Source organism: Lissotriton vulgaris, chromosome 7 (assembly GCF_964263255.1).
Source record: "Lissotriton vulgaris chromosome 7, aLisVul1.2, whole genome shotgun sequence".
Classification (NCBI taxonomy): Eukaryota; Metazoa; Chordata; class Amphibia; order Caudata; family Salamandridae; genus Lissotriton; species Lissotriton vulgaris.
Window position 1 is genome coordinate 894,479,994 of NC_141695.1, and position 20,636 is coordinate 894,500,629.

Here is a 20,636-nt window from a genome sequence, read left to right on the forward strand (position 1 = left end):
CTGCCCTGGGAAGGTGTCCCAAGGGTGAAGCGTGGGTGTTCCCACGCAACTCCCATGGATTTTGACGCATTCCCAGATGTACCATTGCTGGTGGGCTTGGGAAAGCACTAAAAAGCTATGCCTTTTCAGATGAGGCATAACAAGGAGAAATATCTTCATTTCCCCACGCCACTTCCTCTTTCTATGTGTGCTGCATTCTGCAGCACAGATAGATGGAAGAATATGCCTCAGTGGATTATTTTTGTGCAGGAAGGTGCCCCCCTTACACAAAAAGAATCCTGCATGCAACGCAGGCACTGTTGCACCATGATGCAAGGGCACCTGCATTAGTGCTAGGCAGCCCATTATGTGTCAGAGCTATGGAAAGGACAGGAACGCACTGTATTGTAATAAAACTGTAACACGGCACAGGAAGGTAACTGTGAAAGTTGAAGAAATTGATGTACATAGACAGCATTCATTCCCCTTCTTCTCCCACTCCTCCCCCTGTGAGCACCATGAATACTGTAAACTGTTGACCGTATCACCCTGCCAGTAAGAGCCCGTACCAATATGCATATGTACAGCCATTTCTAGGCACCATGGCCTTTTACCCATTGGGATCCCCGGCTTCCCTCCTGCGCGTATCTTAACCCCCCCCTCTCTCATGCATAGACCATGAAACCCTCTCCCTCTGCGCGACCCCGCTGTGAAAGGCAACTCTCCCACTTGACTCGCACAAAACCCCCCCACCATTCCTTCTTGAAGAAGCATCCTTCGCCTTAGCTGACGTAGCCCTCCCCAGCTGCACCTGACTGCCCCCGCTCTCTCATGTACTGGTCATCAGATCTCTCTCTCTCTCTCACTCTCTGTGTGACTCTGTCCCCGTGTCCACCCTGGCTACCCCTCCCTTCTCCTCACATGGGCAAGTCATAAACCTTCTTCTTCTGCAAGGCCCTGTCCTTGAGAGTCACGGCCGCGCCTGACTAACACCTCCTTTCCTTCCATGAATACCCCTCTGTTGATGAGCCTTCCCACCGCGCTCGATTGTCCACGCGGCATGAATACCACTCCTTGATGACCCCTTCCCCCGAGTCCGGCTGACCACACATGCCCGAGGCCATCGCCTAAGCCAGGAGATACCATTTACTGCCCTTATTGTATGAAGTCACTCCTCCTCAAGAGACCCACTATTGATCCTAGCCACCCCACCCCCTGGGCTATGATCAGGCGTACACATCCTACGAAACACTCAGCTGCGTGATTGCCCTCCCCTCTTATCAGCAGGACAAGGGTCCCCATTGTGAACACATGTGGGGTAGGATTGACACAAGGATTATAGGGATGTCTTTCTTTTGCGTCATACTGTCCTGATTGTGTTATCAAGTGTTCTGTAAGGTATAAAAGCAAGAGTCTCAGCTCACTTGTTAGAGCACCTCCCGAAAGACACTGTGTTTCGTGTCCGAAATGACTGGCTCTCCTCATGAGAATTAAACTCTGTTCTTGATTCCTGCTTCCAGCGCCCGTCTCTTTATTTAGTAATTATTCAACATGGGAACTAAGAGGCGGTTTGCGCCAGCGGCCTGGCCATCAATAGGATTATGGGCTCATGTTCCACAATTGGCGCCCCACGTGGGGCCCATCAGTGACATAGGGTCCGATAAGAGAGATCCAGACGAAGAAGTGAACATCTAAATGATCGGGGTATGCCTGCCTTGAGAGGGCCCTCGCCCGGCTGCCGATCAAAAGAACTTCGCCAATTCTGAACGGACCTCTCTTGAGTGACCTATTGTCCTGACTGGAATCCCACAGGAATGCTACATGGAGTAAGAGAACGATCGGGCGCTGGAGGAGGAAGTCAAAGAACTGTCCGTATGGTCCGGTCCGGGTAAGATTAAGTAGGGCGTTCTTACGCCTGATTGGTAGGGTGGTTCTATCCACCTGATTGATTGATTGATTGTATTGAAAATCGGTATTTGTATACCGAAATTGTTGGTATTGGTTCATTTAGCTTTGAAGGCTACTTGACATATTGGTTCTCTTCTGGAGAACGAGACATTCTCTGTTTGCAAACAGCGGCGAATAGGAACATCGTCCCTCTTTGCAGATAGAGAAGGGTAGGTAATGCAGACTTTTGTCCCCGGTATTAATCCGTCATGCCTACTTTTCTCCCCACTGATTGTTTGAAGTCGATTGATAATCGATTGTTGTTCTTTGAGATCTTCCCTGTCTACAAACTGAGACGAGTAGAAATATTCTGTCTTCCTTTTTGGATAGCGAAGGGCAGGTAATGCAGACATTTGTCCCCGTTGTAATCCGTCATGCCTGTTTTTCTCCCCACTGATTGGTTGGTTGCCTGGACATTGTTGTTCCAGGAATTGTTTCGTTTGAGGTATTTTCTGCCTGCAAACAACGTGGAATAGAAATATTCTATCTAATCTTTGCAAGTAGTAAAGGGTAGGTTATGCCCCTTTGTGAATTCGTCAGTCCTACCCACTCCCCACTGTTTGGGGGGTAGCTCGCATGGTCTGCCCAGGAGACTACCCTTATGGAGGACATATGCTCCCCGCTCATGGGCCATTTAGTGGAAGTAGACCATCTGGTCCGTCCAGGAGGCTACCCTAGTAAATGGAAGTACATCGCTCGGTCTGTCCAGGATGATACCCTAATGAAGGAATATATGTTCCCCTTTTGATCGATAATCTCGTTCCACCCCGGACCATTTATTGGAGGGAACTCGTCTGGTCCGTCCAGAAGTACCCCCTAGTGAAAAGGACACATAAAAAATATGAAGTGATCACCGTTCCCTACTAACAGAAAGCTTTAGCTCGAAACACGCTAAGGAAGAGAAAAGAAAAAAAATAGAAAAGGAAATCAGGCTAAGTCAGTAACCCCCTGATGAGCTTTTGACTTCACTAAAAATAAGAAACATTAGAAATAGTTCATAATAAGAAATATAAAATGGCGAAAAGTTTGGCAGCAAAAATAGCCACGAGGTAGCTAGGCTTCACTGCCTGTTCTTGCTCCCAACATGTCTGCCTCATTGCCCGCCACGCCCAAATAACGGTCACATGAAATAGAAACAATCCAATAGGTACCTACCCCCATTCCGGAAGCTCCCGAAGTGCAACAGGTCTGCGGTTACGCCCATCCGGAAGGCGAGGCCTCGAGGCACGAGGGGCTCGCCTGGCCACGGTCAGGAGGAGATGATGTTGGGCAGGCGGTCCAAAGAATGGCAGAGACCTCTCCTTCTCTCCTCTTCTGCTGCTCTGCAGGCCACGGGGGGGGGCTGTCTTGCCTCAGCCACCGACCACCCCCCCCCTTCTGTCTCTCGCCTGGTCCGACCCACGGAGAAGGCCGAAGCCAAAAGCGAGAATGGCGGTGCTTGCAAGTAGTCCCGCCACATGTCAAATTCCTGGACAGTTCCAGGTAGTGCCGCCACATGTCGACGCCTGGACAGTTCCAGGTAGTCCCGCCACATGTCAAGAGAAAAGGGGGGGCTGTCTTGCCTCAGCCGCCGACCACCCCCCCCCCATCTTCAATAGCCAGCACGGCCAATATCGAAGCGACGGAGCCGAGGAACGGCGCGGGGTCGCTGGAAGGGGGAGGTGACGCGAACGAGCCTCCCCCACCTCCCTCCAGGTGGAGGCTTCCAGCGACACCCCAATGCTCTTACTTAAAGAGGGTCAACATCAAAAAGCGGTCTTCTGCCCAGGACGGGCACACGCTCCATGCCTTCTCTCCTCAACCTTGAAGATTCTATAAGAGCCGGGGGGCACCCCGATCCCTCCGCATGGGTGCCCCCGCCCCCTTCACTGGGAACCACGACACCGGTGCAATTCCTGCCGGCACCAGCCTCGGATTGGAAATGGCTAAAATGCAGTCGCGGCACAGACTTGTTCAGTTCCGGAGGAACACCAGGATGACCCGGTAGGAAAATTGTTGCCGCCCTTCCCACTCTTTGACTCATGGCCCATATTTGATAAACTGTTAACCACATAGCACAAAACTTTTTGAACTGCCAACGGAAAGTTCTGGGCCAACCACGCGAGACTAGAGACTTTCTGACTATGCTGGAACTCGCCTGACCCCTCCCAAAATGGCGCAGACACAAAATGAAACGTTTTTGAATAAACTTTGTTGCACCCTGATTGCGCAGCTTGTCGTCCCGAGATCTATATGCAGTTTTTGGATAATGAAAGTAGATATGAAGGATGTTGAGTATGTGCTTGGATAATGAACTGACTTAGGGTGGGTACTGATTACGATTTGGAAAATGAATTGGTGTAATTTAGATAAAGAATGAGTATTGGATAATGAATTATGAATTAATTAAAACTGAATTCTTGACATACATCATACTTGCTCTGTAAGAAAATTTTAATACGATTTTATTGCACTGCTGCACTTTATGCAATGAACTGCCACCAATTTTGTTTATTAAAGATATTTTGAAGAAGAAAGCATGGTTGTAGCAGTTGCATTAATGAGTTTTGGATGCCTTACTACTGTGAGCGAAGAATAAGTATGATGAAGGATGTAGATCAGAAGGGATCAGATATTTAGCAGCTACATTATGTGTCACAAGCAGCCGGAAAAGTGTTTCAGATACCCTTAAAAATGACACCACAGAAATGCCACCTGACCGTCACCCTTGCACCCGATAAAGAGGGTTACGACCAAGTAGCTCATGTAGATACGCAGATCGTCAATGATTATCTATCTGACACCACTGGTCCCTCTGGGCTTAAACGCCGAGATGGCAAGGGAATGCAGTACGAGGAGATAGGGCGAGTATGTGGTAGGTAAAAACATTTTCGGACTACTGAATGATGATGTGCTTTGAATGCTGCTCCCCCCCCCCCACCCCTTCTTTTCCTCCCTTCTGCAGGTCACGTCAGAACGTCGGCTGAAGTGTGGAAGAGCGACGGTCGGACCACCGACGAAAAAGGGAAAGAGGGAATATGTGTGTAGTCGTTATAACGATAAGTTTTTAAAAGACGTAGGCTTAACATGACTGTTCCTCCTTAGGACATAGCGACTGAGAGGATGGACTGACATAGAAACTGGACAGGTACTGAATGACGAAAAATTTACTAGAAATGACGTGTTAAATAATGTAACTGGACGTTTGACTAGGTAGGGAAAGGACAACGAAAAATTATACGGGTAAGGGTTGCCGCGGCACCACCCGTCTAGGAAGTTAGAAATGTTGCTGATGTTCAAAATGCACTACCCCCTTTCTCACACTCTTTTAGATATAGCCAAGCTGTCCGACTGTTCTCCCGATCAATACTTGCCGTTGCCTCAGCCTGGAGAACTTCCCACCAAAGGAGGGAACAGAAAAATGGCTCAAGATCCAACCATGGGTAACTAGCACGACCAGGTTAATTACTGATCGACCGACCGAGGTGTGAGTATTGGTAATTGGGAACGCTCGCAGGCGTAACAAGCGAGAAGGGAAAGGGGGGAAGGGTAGAAAGAGCTAAGCACGTAGATAAAATAGGATAGTAAAGATACGTAGGATATATATATAAAAACAGATCTTGTAGGCTAAACCATTGTTTCCTGTCTTGTCGTGAACGTCTTGTATATGTGTAATACATGTGCCGTCTTCCCTGTCTGAGTTTGTGTGTGTGTAATGTACGAATTCATGTCTTCCCTCTGTCTGTATCTGCGTGTTACCTGACCTTTGCTGTTCCGTGTTGTGAGCACACTAAATGACCTATTTTTGTACACGTCTCCCTCTCTCTCTCTCTCTCTCTCTCTCTCTCTCTCTCTCTCTCTCTCTCTCTCTCTCTCCCTACATGTCATACGTGTACCGAATGGCTTGTTTAGATTGCGGACGACTCTCACTCTCTATGAGAGTCTCCCTATTTTCTCTCCCTCTTTTTGGTAAAATTGTGTCCCACCGGCACCAGTCTGATTTGATACATATTGAACGCGAAGGTGTTCAGCGAAATTGACCGAAACTAAAATTAATTGTATCTCGCCATATTACTGCCTCTCCTTTCTGTAAAATGAATGAACTTGAATTGGCTGAGAAGGAAAGGACAGGTAAGACGACTAAAGTCCCCCAAATCTGGCCATTTATAGGGGAACTGTATGTCAATGGCACCTTGTGTCTGTTCTTCAGAGACGAACGCCAAACGTCTAGATTGACCCCCAATGCCCAGATTGCCCCACCCCCCCCCTTTTTTTTGCACCGAAGCGTAAGCGCCCGAAGCGTCCCCACCCCATTTTGATAGAACCCAGTTGCTGTCCCGGATATAAACATGATGACCATGAGTAACTGTTGACCCTCGAGAAAATCTTGTTTTACCTGACTGTCGATGATGGCACCCCCGCCCTGTCTGAAAATGTTAGCCAGTCCTGAAGGGAAATGCTCCGTAATGTTGAATATGATGTAACGCACAGTTGATGGGAATCTCATTTATCCTCACTTGAGTTATAAACAGGACAATGAATAAACCTGCCATAAACTCAGTAGGAATGCTGACACGTGCACTGCTTGGTAATAGGACCTCTGACTGTGACCAATGAGCGTATCTCCCAAATGCGTAGAATTGAGGGAGGAATTCACATGCGTAGATATCTTCTTCTGCCATTTCTCTAAAACATTGTCTTGTACCTATTCAAAGATTCACGATCACCGAAGGAGGTGGGTCAGATGTGACGTACAGCCTGACTGCGGATCTTGGGACTCGTGTGACCTCGACCAAAGGTGGAGCTGCAGAGCAACAGGATACGGGACGAGACCGCAATTTCAACGTGGAAAATGAAAAATGACGGGCCGCCTTGAAGCTTTCCGTCTGCTAACCCACGTGTGCCTGAAGTCTCTGTCCCCCTTCTTTGGGCCCGATTGATGGGCCTGCCTGCTTGTTATCCTTTGCTCCCTTGGTCCCTTTTGTGTGTCCCAGGAACTCTGACCCAACTCCGCCCTCTCACCTATCGACTATTTGAACCACACTCACCCTCTTTTCCACGTGACTTTTTGCCAAGGGAAAGAACCGCATTCCACTGGGAATAGGGTGCTGCCATAGAACTATGGGTGCCGAGCATAAGGCGCCACCAACCGGATTGTTTAGGGAACAGGACTGTGGTCTAACAGCAGAGGACTGACCGCACCCTGCAACGCGTGAGGATAGAACCGAGCTGGACCTTTAGCTCCACCGCCGGTGCTCAACAGCGCCAACGAAAGTACTCGGACTAGAGCCTACCAGTGATGGCTCACTGACAAAAAGACACTGTGACGAAGAAATATTGTGTATTGAACTGAATTCCGCTCTCAACTACCTGGTCAGAACTGTTCATTGGTCACATTTTTTAAGTCAGAAAGATTTTTTTTGCTATGTAGTGCGTTTAATTGTTAGGAACTCAACGAAAAGCAATTTTCTATGTACTGCATTCTGCCCATCACCTTAACTGTCAATGATTGTACGCCAAATGTTAGTATCGACAAAATGCTAATTCATCAATGATGCTTGTCTACCTGTAAACTCGTCAATTGCAAAAATGACTGCTGTTATGTAAAAAGGGGCGACTGTGAAAGTTGAAGAAATTGATGTACATAGACAGCATTCATTCCCCTTCTTCTCCCACTCCTCCCCCTGTGAGCACCATGAATACTGTAAACTGTTGACCGTATCACCCTGCCAGTAAGAGCCCGTACCAATATGCATATGTACAGCCATTTCTAGGCACCATGGCCTTTTACCCATTGGGATCCCCGGCTTCCCTCCTGCGCGTATCTTAACCCCCCCCTCTCTCATGCATAGACCATGAAACCCTCTCCCTCTGCGCGACCCCGCTGTGAAAGGCAACTCTCCCACTTGACTCGCACAAAACCCCCCCCCCATTCCTTCTTGAAGAAGCATCCTTCGCCTTAGCTGACGTAGCCCTCCCCAGCTGCACCTGACTGCCCCCGCTCTCTCATGTACTGGTCATCAGATCTCTCTCTCTCTCTCACTCTCTGTGTGACTCTGTCCCCGTGTCCACCCTGGCTACCCCTCCCTTCTCCTCACATGGGCAAGTCATAAACCTTCTTCTTCTGCAAGGCCCTGTCCTTGAGAGTCACGGCCGCGCCTGACTAACACCTCCTTTCCTTCCATGAATACCCCTCTGTTGATGAGCCTTCCCACCGCGCTCGATTGTCCACGCGGCATGAATACCACTCCTTGATGACCCCTTCCCCCGAGTCCGGCTGACCACACATGCCCGAGGCCATCGCCTAAGCCAGGAGATACCATTTACTGCCCTTATTGTATGAAGTCACTCCTCCTCAAGAGACCCACTATTGATCCTAGCCACCCCACCCCCTGGGCTATGATCAGGCGTACACATCCTACAAAACACTCAGCTGCGTGATTGCCCTCCCCTCTTATCAGCAGGTCAAGGGTCCCCATTGTGAACACATGTGGGGTAGGATTGACACAAGGATTATAGGGATGTCTTTCTTTTGCGTCATACTGTCCTGATTGTGTTATCAAGTGTTCTGTAAGGTATAAAAGCAAGAGTCTCAGCTCACTTGTTAGAGCACCTCCCGAAAGACACTGTGTTTCGTGTCCGAAATGACTGGCTCTCCTCATGAGAATTAAACTCTGTTCTTGATTCCTGCTTCCAGCGCCCGTCTCTTTATTTAGTAATTATTCAACATGGGAACTAAGAGGCGGTTTGCGCCAGCGGCCTGGCCATCGATAGGATTATGGGCTCATGTTCCACAAACTTGCTGCGGTGCGCTGTATTACTTTACATACATAGGCCCTGAGTTTGTTAGGAAATCCTATTATACAAGGTACACTGCCCTGAAGAAGCTACTTTGTATTGTCAAAATGTTTGCATGTGGCATTTCTATAGCGCAAACTAAGCCATAAGGCAGCAGAGCAAACAAAAGAATCAACGACTATACCATAAGTGTGATGAGAGACAGCAGAAATTGTCGTAAGTTCTGTTGTTTCCGGTCTTCAGTCTAGGCAAATAAAATAACAGCACTATTTATTCATTTGTTACATGGAATGTGCAATATGTATGTAGGTCTATCAGTATAGATATACCAGGACTAACAATTAGTACACAATACAAAAAAAGATGTCTTTGGCTCCCGCTAATGGGTGTTAATCTCCAGCCAGCAAAATGACTCTCATTTTTAGCCCCTGATAAATGAACATTGAGTTTGACCTGCAAGGGTCCTTACTGAGGGCAGGTTAAATGCAGTTGTGTGATACAGGCAAATAACACGCTGAACTAATCACTAGCATCAAAGTGTGGGACCTGCACTTTACTCAAGGATCTCTTCAACATAAACATGAATTTATTAAACTTACTAGAATTCTAACTCACGACCTGCAAGTTACACACCACACCCTGCAGACTCCACATTAAGACTAAAAACTGTCTGGTTGTGAAGTCAGTATTGGCAGGTCAAGGCGTGACTTTTCACACTATTGCCAGGTTTCTGAGCTGCCTTGTGGTTGTGTGTTTTGACTATTATATTATGGACTGCCGCTAGGTTGAGTGATAGTGTATTTTTGTTCATGTAAATGTTTGTTGTCTGGGGAGTTTTGGATAGTTGTGTGTATCAATTGCGTAGACTTTAGGACAGTAGCATGCTTGCTGCTATTGTTAAGCTGCAGTTTCAGGACCATGTGTTAGGCTTTGTCCCTGTAGTTGTTGTTTTGGCTTTTTTTGTTGCCCATTACACTGTCTGCCTTCAGTGGACGAGTTCATGCTCATTTCATATGGGCTTATAGTGTGACTAATTTGTGGCCATTGATTTGATGGTTTTTAGAGCAGGTGCTTCTCTTCCTAAGTGAAGTTTTGGAACCAGTCGTCCCACTAGAATCATGAGTTGTGCATAACTTGTGGGAGACAGTCAAGAGTTGGTGGTTAAAGTCATATCCCTTCTTGCAAAACGTTTAAAATGTTCAAGGTAATGCCCCAATTACTTACTAGTAATCTTAATCCCAGAGTGCTACTGTTCAGCACCACAGATTTGGCTTCTCTGCTTCCCGTGCAGCGTGCCTTGTGTTACAAACAGGACTTGCAACAGAAGAATCTGGCATTTACAGGGGCATAGCTATCAATGGTGCAGCAGGTGCAGTGGCAGCAGGGTCCAGAGGGATGATGCCCCCCTCTCCTCCCCCGGTATGACTTTCTTTCACTGTGCAACCAAGGAGATTTATTTTACTTATATTATGGCCGACTGGACCGTTGATACACCAGAGGAGAGACTAAAAACTGTTGATGCATTTAAAGGGTTAATGCAGTTTGCAGGGATGACTCAACATTATAAATGTAAAGGCATATACAAGGAAGAGAAGGATCCCTCCCCATTACTTGATAACCCCCTTCGAATGAGGAATAACTTTGTGGACACGGGATTTCCTCGCAGAGTTCTGCATAGTATTCCATATTCTGAGGGGTTTAACGTACATATTTACCACCTACTCAAGGGCCTCTGTATGGGGCAGAGGTGGGGGAATGGGGGTAGGGAAGTTGTCGGAGGGAAGGATACTTTTGACAGAAACAGCTTGGCAGGGGCTGGGGGACAAGGTTTGGCTGGTGCTACAGCCAGAGCCTGGTGTGATTATATTGGCCAGGATTACCAGCTGGTAAAGTTGAGTGCAGCTCCCCTGCACCCTGCAAAACCCAGTGCGGGATCGCCAGGCCCGGTGTGTTCGCACAGAGGTGTGTCTCAGCCATGAATATTACTGAGACTGACTCGTAGGCAGGCCCTTAATGTACAGCCAGGTATTATTAGAGCATCGAGCACCGCCTTCAAAACACACAAATATGCCAATTGCAGTCTCCGCCTTGTCTGTGATTACATGTGTTTATATAACACTATTAAGTCCTGGAGCGGTCACTCTGCACTTTATGGAAGGAAACAGATGCATTAAATTACAGACTGTACTTCCGCCTGTCTGGCAGGCCTGATTTTGGCTTCTTATGGGAAGAAGACCGTCGTGAAACAAGGGGACAGTCTAATAGTACAGAATGTGTCATATGAACAACTGGAAAACAGCAACGAAACAACGTCAAAACAGGCTTTCGAAGGTCTTTACTCTCCGTTGTTCTGTGACGTACATCTCTTTTATATTCAGTTCTAAAGAGCTCTGTTAAGCAGCGCAGTGAGGAGAGAGGCGAGATCCCGGGGCCCGAGGCCCCAGCCCGCTGCACCTGTCACGAGGCAGGGGAGTCTGTCTGTCTGTCAGGCCGGGCCCGCCTGCTTGAATAGCGACTGGACTTGTTTAGTTTCTCAGGCCATTAAGAGGCATGCTAGGGGCTGTTGTGCGGTAACAGAGGAAGGACAACAGCTCTCCCCACGGAGGCCAATTGCTAGTGTGACTCGCAAATATTTGGAATGTAGGGGAAAAGCTGAGTGTGTGGGCTCTGGCTCACGGGGACACAATGTGTGGGAATGTGGCAGCATGTGACCCATTGTGTGCCGCAGAATAGCCTCCCCAGGAATGTGAGCAGCACAAACCCACGTTCCCTGCGGAGCTGGAGGGGCGCATGCGCCAGGGAGTTAGCAAAGCAAGATAACTGCTGAATTAATTTCCTTTCCTGATCCCTGGTGCATCAGAGGGAAATGTGACCAGATCTACAGAACAACATACAGGCAACACCGAGATAAGTGTGTTAATAAAAAGGGCACGACAAGGAGGAAGGGAAGGAAGAAACGAAGCACAAGGAAATAATGGGAAAAGGGAAGGATAGGAAAGAAGGGAAGGAAGGAAGGATGGAAGGAAGAAAGAAGGGAGGGAGCGAGTGAGCAAGCTAGCTATCTGGCTGGCTTTTGCAGCAAATATGAATGCACTTCATTGCCAACGTGCACTTTGAATGTGGGTGCAGAAAAGCATTTCAAACGCATTTGGCCCTGCATACTTTACCATTCTGATCTGGTAGTGGCAAAACAAAAAGTGTGCTGGAACTGTCCTAACCGAGAGGTGTTCAATTACGAATTGTGAGTAACCAGCACCAATGTGACAATGCACATCTTTCTTTTTACCTCCATGAGTTAAACAACATTCCTATTGGGAAAACATTTCCTTATATATCAAACTGTTTGGTGGTGTTTCCTTTCGCTTCCCATCCTTATGAGGGATTGGTTTGAGCTCTTTGCAGGATCCAATCAAGTATGTCTAGGAGAAGAAAACAGTTTACAAGTTCTCACTAACTGTCACATTTGAGGCCGTTTTCAAGTTCAGACGGCTAACAAAACCTTGTAATGACCACTTGCTACACTTTGCGTGGGAGTTATGTTTTGTGTAATTGTACACAGCTGTGGTGTATAATTACATGTGAGTGAATGGATACAGTACCAGGTGCCCTCTTGCAAAGACTCGAAAAAACACACAATGCTGCACAATGGCAAAACATTCACCCCCAGTCACAGATTTGGGTTTAATCCATCGTTATTTGGCTCACCAAGCCACCCCTTTCATACATGGCATATGCAAATCAGTCTTGACCCTGTGCCTCATGGGAACAGTCCAGACCGAACTGCCAAGCCATGTCTTCCCTGGACCGGAATCAAGCATCCTAGGACCGGTTTTTGGCTATCAGCCTTCATCAGCCAGGATAGCTTGACTCCAGTGATGTAGTGAGTACGGGACCCACGCCTGGGCATACCCTTCCCAAATAGGGTGAACAGCAAAACACACAAGATGATGGACGGAATGCTGCACAATGGCAAAACATTCACCCCCAGTCACAGATTTGGGTTTAATCCATCTTTGCTCACCAAGCCACCCCAGTTTACACATGGCCATATGCAAATCAGTCTTGACCCTGTGCCTCATGGGAATAGCCCAGACCGAACTGCCAAGCCATGTCTTCCCTGGACGGGAATCAAGCATCGTAGGACCGGTTTCTGGCTATCAGTCTTCATCAGCCAGGATAGCTTGACTCCAGTGGCTTAGTGAGCACGGGACCCACGTCTGGGCAAACCCTTCCCACATAGGGTGAACAGCAAAGACCTGGCTTGGCAGTTCGGGCTGGACTGTTCCCATGGGGCACAGGGTCAAGACTGATTTGCATATGGCTGGGTTTAAACTGGAATGGCATGGTGAGCAAAAAAACAATGGATTTAGGCCCAGATCTCTGTACTGGGGTGAATGTATGACATTGTTCTGCATTCTGTCCATCACCTGTTGTTTTTGCACTTGCAAAGACTCAGCAGGCACAAATCCGGACAATTTTTGGCCATAAGCATATTTTATGGTAAACAATTCATTTGTAAAACAGTCATTATATCACTTGGGTAATGGCCCTTCTGGGCTACGAAAGAGAACTTCGTAATGTATAGCATACCAACAATTTGCCTATAGGAAGAAGCATTATTTGACTTTGTCTTCTGCCCGCATAGCTGGGAGGAGTGCCTTTGGATTTATTTATCTATCAGTGATATTACACAATTGAGGAATCAATAAATGAATCTATTGTGCCATGAGTTGTTGACAGCTCCTGCATCTTTCAGACTCATGGCCTTGGTCGATTCTTATTGATTCCACACTTGTATAAGTGTACTGATAAATAAATCTGAAGGCAACCCTATATACCTATATTGACCTAAAATATCCATATTCATATAATGCTAAGTTACCCCAGGCTTTTTTATAGGCTTCCCACGTAGGCCACTGTGAGTTCAACAAAGCTATCATGGTCACCACCCTACCTCAAGCACTCTCATTTAAACCTTGAGGTGTTTAATCTCATTTTCAACAAACCTGTGAATGCTACGAGTCGTGTGCAACAATAACAAATTGTATCGCTGAAGAAAAACAGTGGGGCACTTAGGAAGTTTGCAGTATAAACTGGACACTGCTGTTTGGTAATATCTGAAACTGGAATTAATCAGAATGTATTCCGAAAAAAGGTCTTCCATCTTCTTAATTTTGCCAATTATTACCCTCTCACAGGTGTGGGTGCCACATGTGGGTGCATCTTCCAGCCATGGCCATACATTGGATGACACATCTCTGCATTCTCACAGGTGAGTCCAATGTTTGTGTGCAGGTTCACTTGCAGGCAGACAACACCCTTACTCCTTCTATTTGAGTCCGCGTTTTTGTTTTATTGCGGCCATCGCCTGGATGTTGAAACTCAAAAGCCCAGTTTTGATATGCCATACATATTTTTGAGGTTCAAATAATTTCAGTCACTAGGATTCAGAATTCGAATCAGTTATTCATAATCTTGAGTTTTCACTGACTAGCATGCTGTGGTGCCAATCAAATGCATCTACAATATCAATTGGTCAATTCACAGCCTGAGTGAACAATTGGAATGATGATCCACAGAAACTCGAAATCAGGATAAATATTTGGGATTTCTAAGCAAGTGCCTTACATTTTTCAAATTCCAAATGAATAATCAGAAATCCAAATACCTATTGACTTGCATTTCATCTTTGGCATCTAAACAAGACAGTAGTCCCTTACTTTAATCACTTGTGCCTAATTGGAATTTACGTTGAAAATGGATATGTAAATGGTAAGGTTCAATATATCACAGCTGGAGAAAATTCCTTAGGATCAGTTATTTTGTAATACCAACAATCAGACCTGGATTTGGCATATTCCACACCTCTGGTCATCATTGCACCATTGGCTATTAATATATAAGGACGTATTTGATGAAAGAAGTTCTATTCATGAGAGGGAAGACATATGAGAATAATGTCTGAAGAGTACACGTAATATTTTTAATATATGGTGTGCCTGAAAAGTTGTAGTGCACCAGGGCCAGAACCAGAAAGGAGTAGAAACTGAGTGAAACATAACTTATCTAGAACTGGCTATTAGGGTGCAGTGCATTGTAACTCTTTAATATAAGACATATAACTAATACAGTTTCTAAGCTTGTTAACAGTACATGATACATTTGGCATAGATAATATGATAGTCAATGCATAATGCAACAAAGACAAAGAGGGAAGGGAGGACTTGCAATTTTTTACAGAGTGAAATAGTTGATATATAAAATTATTGATGGGTAAAAGTGAATTATAGGGTGATTTTTCACCGAGGGGTTCTGAGTGATGTCAAATAGACTACAAGAGCGAGGCGCGCGTTGTCCATGATGTCACTCAGAATCCCAAGGTGAAAAACACTCCCCCAATTCACTTTTTACCCATCTATAATTTTATGTTACCTATGACCTTCAAAATCATCTGTGCCTACCTTTAACTACTGCGCAGGGGCAGATGATAAGGGGAGGGCTATACATAACATACCTTCTCCTCCCTGACAAAATATGAAAAATAAATATCTTGACTGCTATCCTTAACCAAAACCCACTACCTGTGCTGCCCCCCCCCCCTCCTGCAGCTGTGCTTTCTGCTTTCAGTCAAGCAGACAAGCAGAGCTGCACTGAGCGGCTCTCAGGGAGCCCTGTCACCTGACCTAGAAGGCCTATATGAGATCACAATGGTTGATAATGATAAACAATTTTGTAATCAACTGTTGTGATGTCATAGCAAGGAGTTAGGACTTTCAGAAACTGAATTAACGATAGAAGCACTCTATGAGAGCCATAAACAACAATGTATTCGTAAATACTGTATGGCTTTTATACATCTGTACTAGCAGAAGCTGATACAAGTTGCGTACTCGAGAGTGCATATATTTACGAACAAAAATGACAGTGGGTGAGCATGTGATACTGTCTAATTTCAGTTAGCAAGCTGCTAGAGGTATCATTCAAATTACACCTTATTATTATGGATGGTTCAGCTTGAGGGATTTTTGCTGAGAGAGAGAGATGGGAACCAGCACTTCAATTCTTGAAAGGTCTTTGAAAGATTATCACTAATTTTTCCCGACACAGTTGATGAATAAGAGAGAAGAGTGTATGTATTTTCTCTTTTTGTCAAATTAGCTGTTCACAGTGAATAGTCATTTCAGGATTGATCAGACATTTATGTCTAATAGGATAGGAAGAATATACATCATAGCTATAGAAAGTGCATTTCTTATAGTGGAATTGTTAGATACACATTTATAGTTCCATATTTATCATATCCACATAGGCTAAACTCAAAGTAGTCAATAATTCTCCCATGCTGCGTATCTCAAAATGCTCTATCTTCGAGTGTGGAGCTCTGCACTTCCAAGTTGGATTGTGGGGAAGGGGAATGCACCGTCCCCAGCTGAATCTCGCCTGCGTGGTTTGTGATGTGAGTCTTTTCAGCCTTGGTAGTCAGTGTGGGTTACACTATTTATTTATTTACAAAGTTTTGTATAGCACAAACTTGATCCCGAAGGATATGAACGTAAAACATGCAATGGAGTCTATTCTCAGGTTCAGGTGATGTGGAGGCGAGATAAATGAGAAGGTTCTGATGCCTGAGTTATGCTTCCTCCGTATGTCCTCCAGAGACCATTGCTAAAACCAGTGAGACGAGTTCTTGGAATTGAGTGATGTTGGTGCATGAAGGATGGGGGATAATATCTGTCAGGGGATAGATACATCCAACACACAGATAACATCACCACCCAATATCCAAGGGATCTCAGGCCATTGCACAGTTTAGGAAACTGAATTGTTCCAAATTAGGGGCATATATGCTGCCCAGCTCAATTGGGCATCCACCTAGTCGACCCTCAACTAATGCATATCTACCATCTTTGTCTAACAATACAATATGTGGTTGAAAGGGAATACCGGCTTTTATACAAATTAGGGCTCCACTGGAATATGTGGAAATATCTGCCATCTCAAGCATGTCTTAAAGCTTCTATTTTTATAATGTAGGTGTCAGGACAGAAACGACTTTTGCACAGTGATAGACATGTACCCCTGACCTTAGCCCCAGCTGCAATGATATCTGTATTATTGGTAATGATTTTTGGTCATGAGCGAACATGAGTGAACCTCTTGTCAGCCCTATGGCCTGTGTTTGGGGCTATCAGGATTGAAGAATGCCCTGTTGTGATAGACTGCCCACTGGCGGAAGAGCTAAACAAAACTAGTGGGGACTTCAAAAGTGGGCAACTTCCAGAATACAAAGTTCAAAGACAAAGACACTAAATCAGAAGCTTGAGACTCTCAAGATTGTCAAAAAACAGCTGTACATCAGCTTGGAAAAGTTCAGCACAAGTCTTGCCTGTTATGACCAGGACTGGGGATTCAGTGTCTGCTGGTCTCCTATGCTGGGTGAGGAGACATCACCCAGGAGAATCAAGAACATTCGCCTGGAGCATTAAGTTCTGTTTAACCTAAGACCAGTGGATCGTGGGAGGAGAAGGTGATTGCCTGAATGGAGCTAAGTCTCATTGGAGTCCTACGAAGAGGATTCTGGGAGCATAGCATGAGCGTCTGTTCTGTCGGGAACAGCATGCCAATTGGGTCATCTGCCTGTTTGTGCTGTGCGACCCCTGTATGCAAGATGGGGGCTGCAGAGAGGACTGGACTGCCACACCATTTGGGCCACTTGCCCATTTGTGTTGTGCAACCCCAAGGCCAGGAGGGGACAGCTGCTAAGATGAAGAGTCACTGCACTGTTGTGTACTGCCAGGAAGGAAGGACTGTTGCCCCTGGTAGTGCTGGGACCCAAAGAGGACTGTCACCTTCCTGATGATGCTAAGCGATCCCCATATTTCTTGAGGGAGAAGGCTAAGGGCTGTCTCCCATGTGCAATGTGAAGACCCCTTGCATGTCAGGAGAAGACCAGAGTCCAGGTAGGGGCTGTCACCCTAGGACAACATATAGATGAAATCACCAGCAATTTGTGATCCACAGAGATGGAACCAAGTTTCACCTACTTGAGCCTGGAGGCACCTAATTTTGAATTTAATTTGAATTTAAAAACATTTGTATAGCGCGCTTCTACCACGCGGTTTCTTGGCGCTTTTGGATTGCGAGGAGACAACAGGAGCAGAGGGAGTTTAGACAGCATGAGCTCAGGAGAAGAGCAGGGTTTTAAGACCTTTCCGGTACTCAGTGTAACAAGGTGTCATCCGGGTGAAGAAGAAGACTTACCATCGGATTGGAGGAGCACCTTGGACGTCTGTCACCACAGATGAAGATTCCAGAGTCCTGTACACCACTGGGCCAGGAAGATGCAACCAAGGACTCTGTACTGCTGCCCCAGTGGGTGGAGGTAAGACTGGTACCGGGGCATTGGGCCCAGGGAAAAGTTGCTCTGACTGATGCACCCAGGTCCTGAGACACGTTGAATTTTTCTAAAAAGCCCTCATAGAACTTTTAAGACTTGAACTCACTAGCGGGACCCAGCTTGAATGTTGCCACATGTGAATGAGGAATAACCATCATCCATAGAGAGGGAGGTGGGAGAGGAGCTGACCCGGGTAATGCTAGCAGGCCTGCCTTAAAAAGCCTGCATATAATATTTGTAGGGTGTTGTATTGTATTTAGTATTAGCCCATAAATACTCCCTTTTACATAAAAAAAGTATTCGAATGGACACTCATTTATTGGTGTTGCTAGGTGTGTTTTGAGTTGTGAGTCTGTGTTCATCTTAAAGCAACCTCCCTCCTAAGAAACCATCGACTGCTCGACCCGTGCTGTCACTGAGAATCAGGTGCTTAAGGGGCCCAGTTGCTCAGAGCTCATTGTGGCCCAGGCCCCGTGGCATCTGGAGTAAAAGGCCTCAGCCACCCCGGTTGGCCACAGTATTTCCTACTTTTCCCACTTTCTCCTAAACTTACTTTATTCTCCTCCACTGAAAGAGCATACCTGGTTCCTGTCAGACTTGTGTCTGCTTCTGCGCCTGACAATTGCTGCCAAAAAGAAGCACTTTAAAGATCACAATGAAATTCTACATGCCGGCAGACAAACCACTCACCTTGAAATTGACAAATTTGAATAGGCAAATTCTTCTATTTCCAGAATGTGCCCCGCTGGAGCAGCGCCAATGAGCCTCTTTTTGTGGGAGTAAAGCACAAATTGAGAGACTTAGGGCTGAGATACTCTCTACTATTGCCCGCAAAGCTCAGAGTTATATCTGAGCACTAATCATTTTTCTTCACTGATACAAAAGAGACCCAGGATTGGGTGGAGTGCAAAGGAACTAATACCCAAGCAGATACCCACATGAAATGGAGCCAACAAGCTAAGTCACACACACAGAAGTAGCAAGAATAAACATGCCGCACACAAGACTCACTTCATGGTGTCAAAGGAAGAGCAAGCAATTAAAGACAGCCCTCAGCCTTGGAAATGCGGCCTCATTCAAGACTGTATGGTGGAAACAGAGCTTGATCAGAGCAGTTCTTAAAGTGACAAAGACGCCTTTTCTTCACAAGCCTTCTCGTGTGAGTCCACCCCCCTTCCAGTGGTGACTCCACTAACAGCTGATCAATTACTTTAAGTTTTTTCCCACTGGCCTTCTTTCTGTCTTTTGCACAGCTGATGGTTGATATTTGACTTTTATGGGATGCACCCAACTTATTGAAATCTACAAGAAAGTTGTCTTACATACATGTAGGGGAGATAAATCCTTAGGTAGTTATGAGTATAATTAGAAAAGAAAACACAGAGCAATGTAAAGAAAACTTTGAAAGGCATAAAATGTGAATTAGGGCATTGGTTGATTTGAGTTGCTAAAGATACCAATAAAAATACTATTCTATCAGGATTGTAGGGAAAATGTGACCTGCAAGCTTTACAGAAATTTGAAGCAAAAGCCCAATTAAGTAATTATAAGAAACCAACTTGAGCAATTTGTACCAAAGGTATACACTTTTTGAGTTTAATTGCAATAATGCTAGGAACCACTGTATTTAACTTCTCAAGAGGGGCAAGTGGTAGAAACGAAGAATTGCATGCAGTACATCCCAACAAACTGAGAAATCTTCTTTACCCACTCTTACTCTAACTTGTAAATCAAATACATTTCCAAACTCTGAGAGAAGGGCATATGTAAATGATTCATAAGCAGGGTAATGGATATAGGGTAATTATAGACACATTACTATGTTGTACCACCTACTGTGAAATGCGTTTGAAGATAATTTTACATACAGTAGATAATTGGGTAGACAATACAAGTTGCTTCCCAAAAATCAAACAGGTGACCACTATGAAAAACCATTGCACTGAGCTGACTGTAAAATGTGTTTATGTAGGTTAAAGGCAGCTATTATGTACAAATGTCAACTTTCTGGCTGATTTTCACTCAGTAATTAGGTAGCTACTGTGGGTAAACTGGATATGGACGGCGTCCTGTTAAAACACCCAATGGTTTAGCCACGTGATCAGACAAGAGAAAACTCTACCAAATGTAGGGATTACGGCACATAACTATACTCAATATTAAGCACCTGAAGTGTTTGGTTAGGAAGTATAATAGACTTACCCATATTTTGTCAAGCTGAATATGTGTTTTCTCTTTGAAATGAAAATACTTACAGTGAATACAAAAATATATGTACTTCAGATGAAAATGGCATTAGATTTCTTATTAAATTGATAATTTGCACATGTTTCAACAACAACACAATTCTTGCTTGTGATTTGTAGCAGTAAAACATCTGGATGTATGCTACAAAAATTGATCTCCTACTTGCCAGCAGTGTGGTTAGGCACTATTATCTGCTGAACATGGCAGGGATCTAATAGATTGTTGAACTCCTACTTCAGTGTCTTGGGGTGTAGGGGTGTAATTTGTATGGTTTGCAGACAAGATTGTA

At 45.4% G+C, this 20,636-nt stretch overlaps 1 protein-coding gene across 1 annotated transcript in view; it reads left to right on the forward strand.

Moving 5' to 3' along the window:
- PDGFRB (platelet derived growth factor receptor beta) overlaps nt 1–20,636 on the forward strand; it is a 251,497-nt gene that overhangs the window by 109,539 nt on the left and 121,322 nt on the right. The window contains exon 2 of the mRNA XM_086931313.1: nt 13,902–13,975. Coding sequence (XP_086787439.1) covers nt 13,915–13,975 — 61 coding nt within the window. The 5' untranslated portion in view covers nt 13,902–13,914. The remainder of the gene's footprint in view (nt 1–13,901; nt 13,976–20,636) is intronic.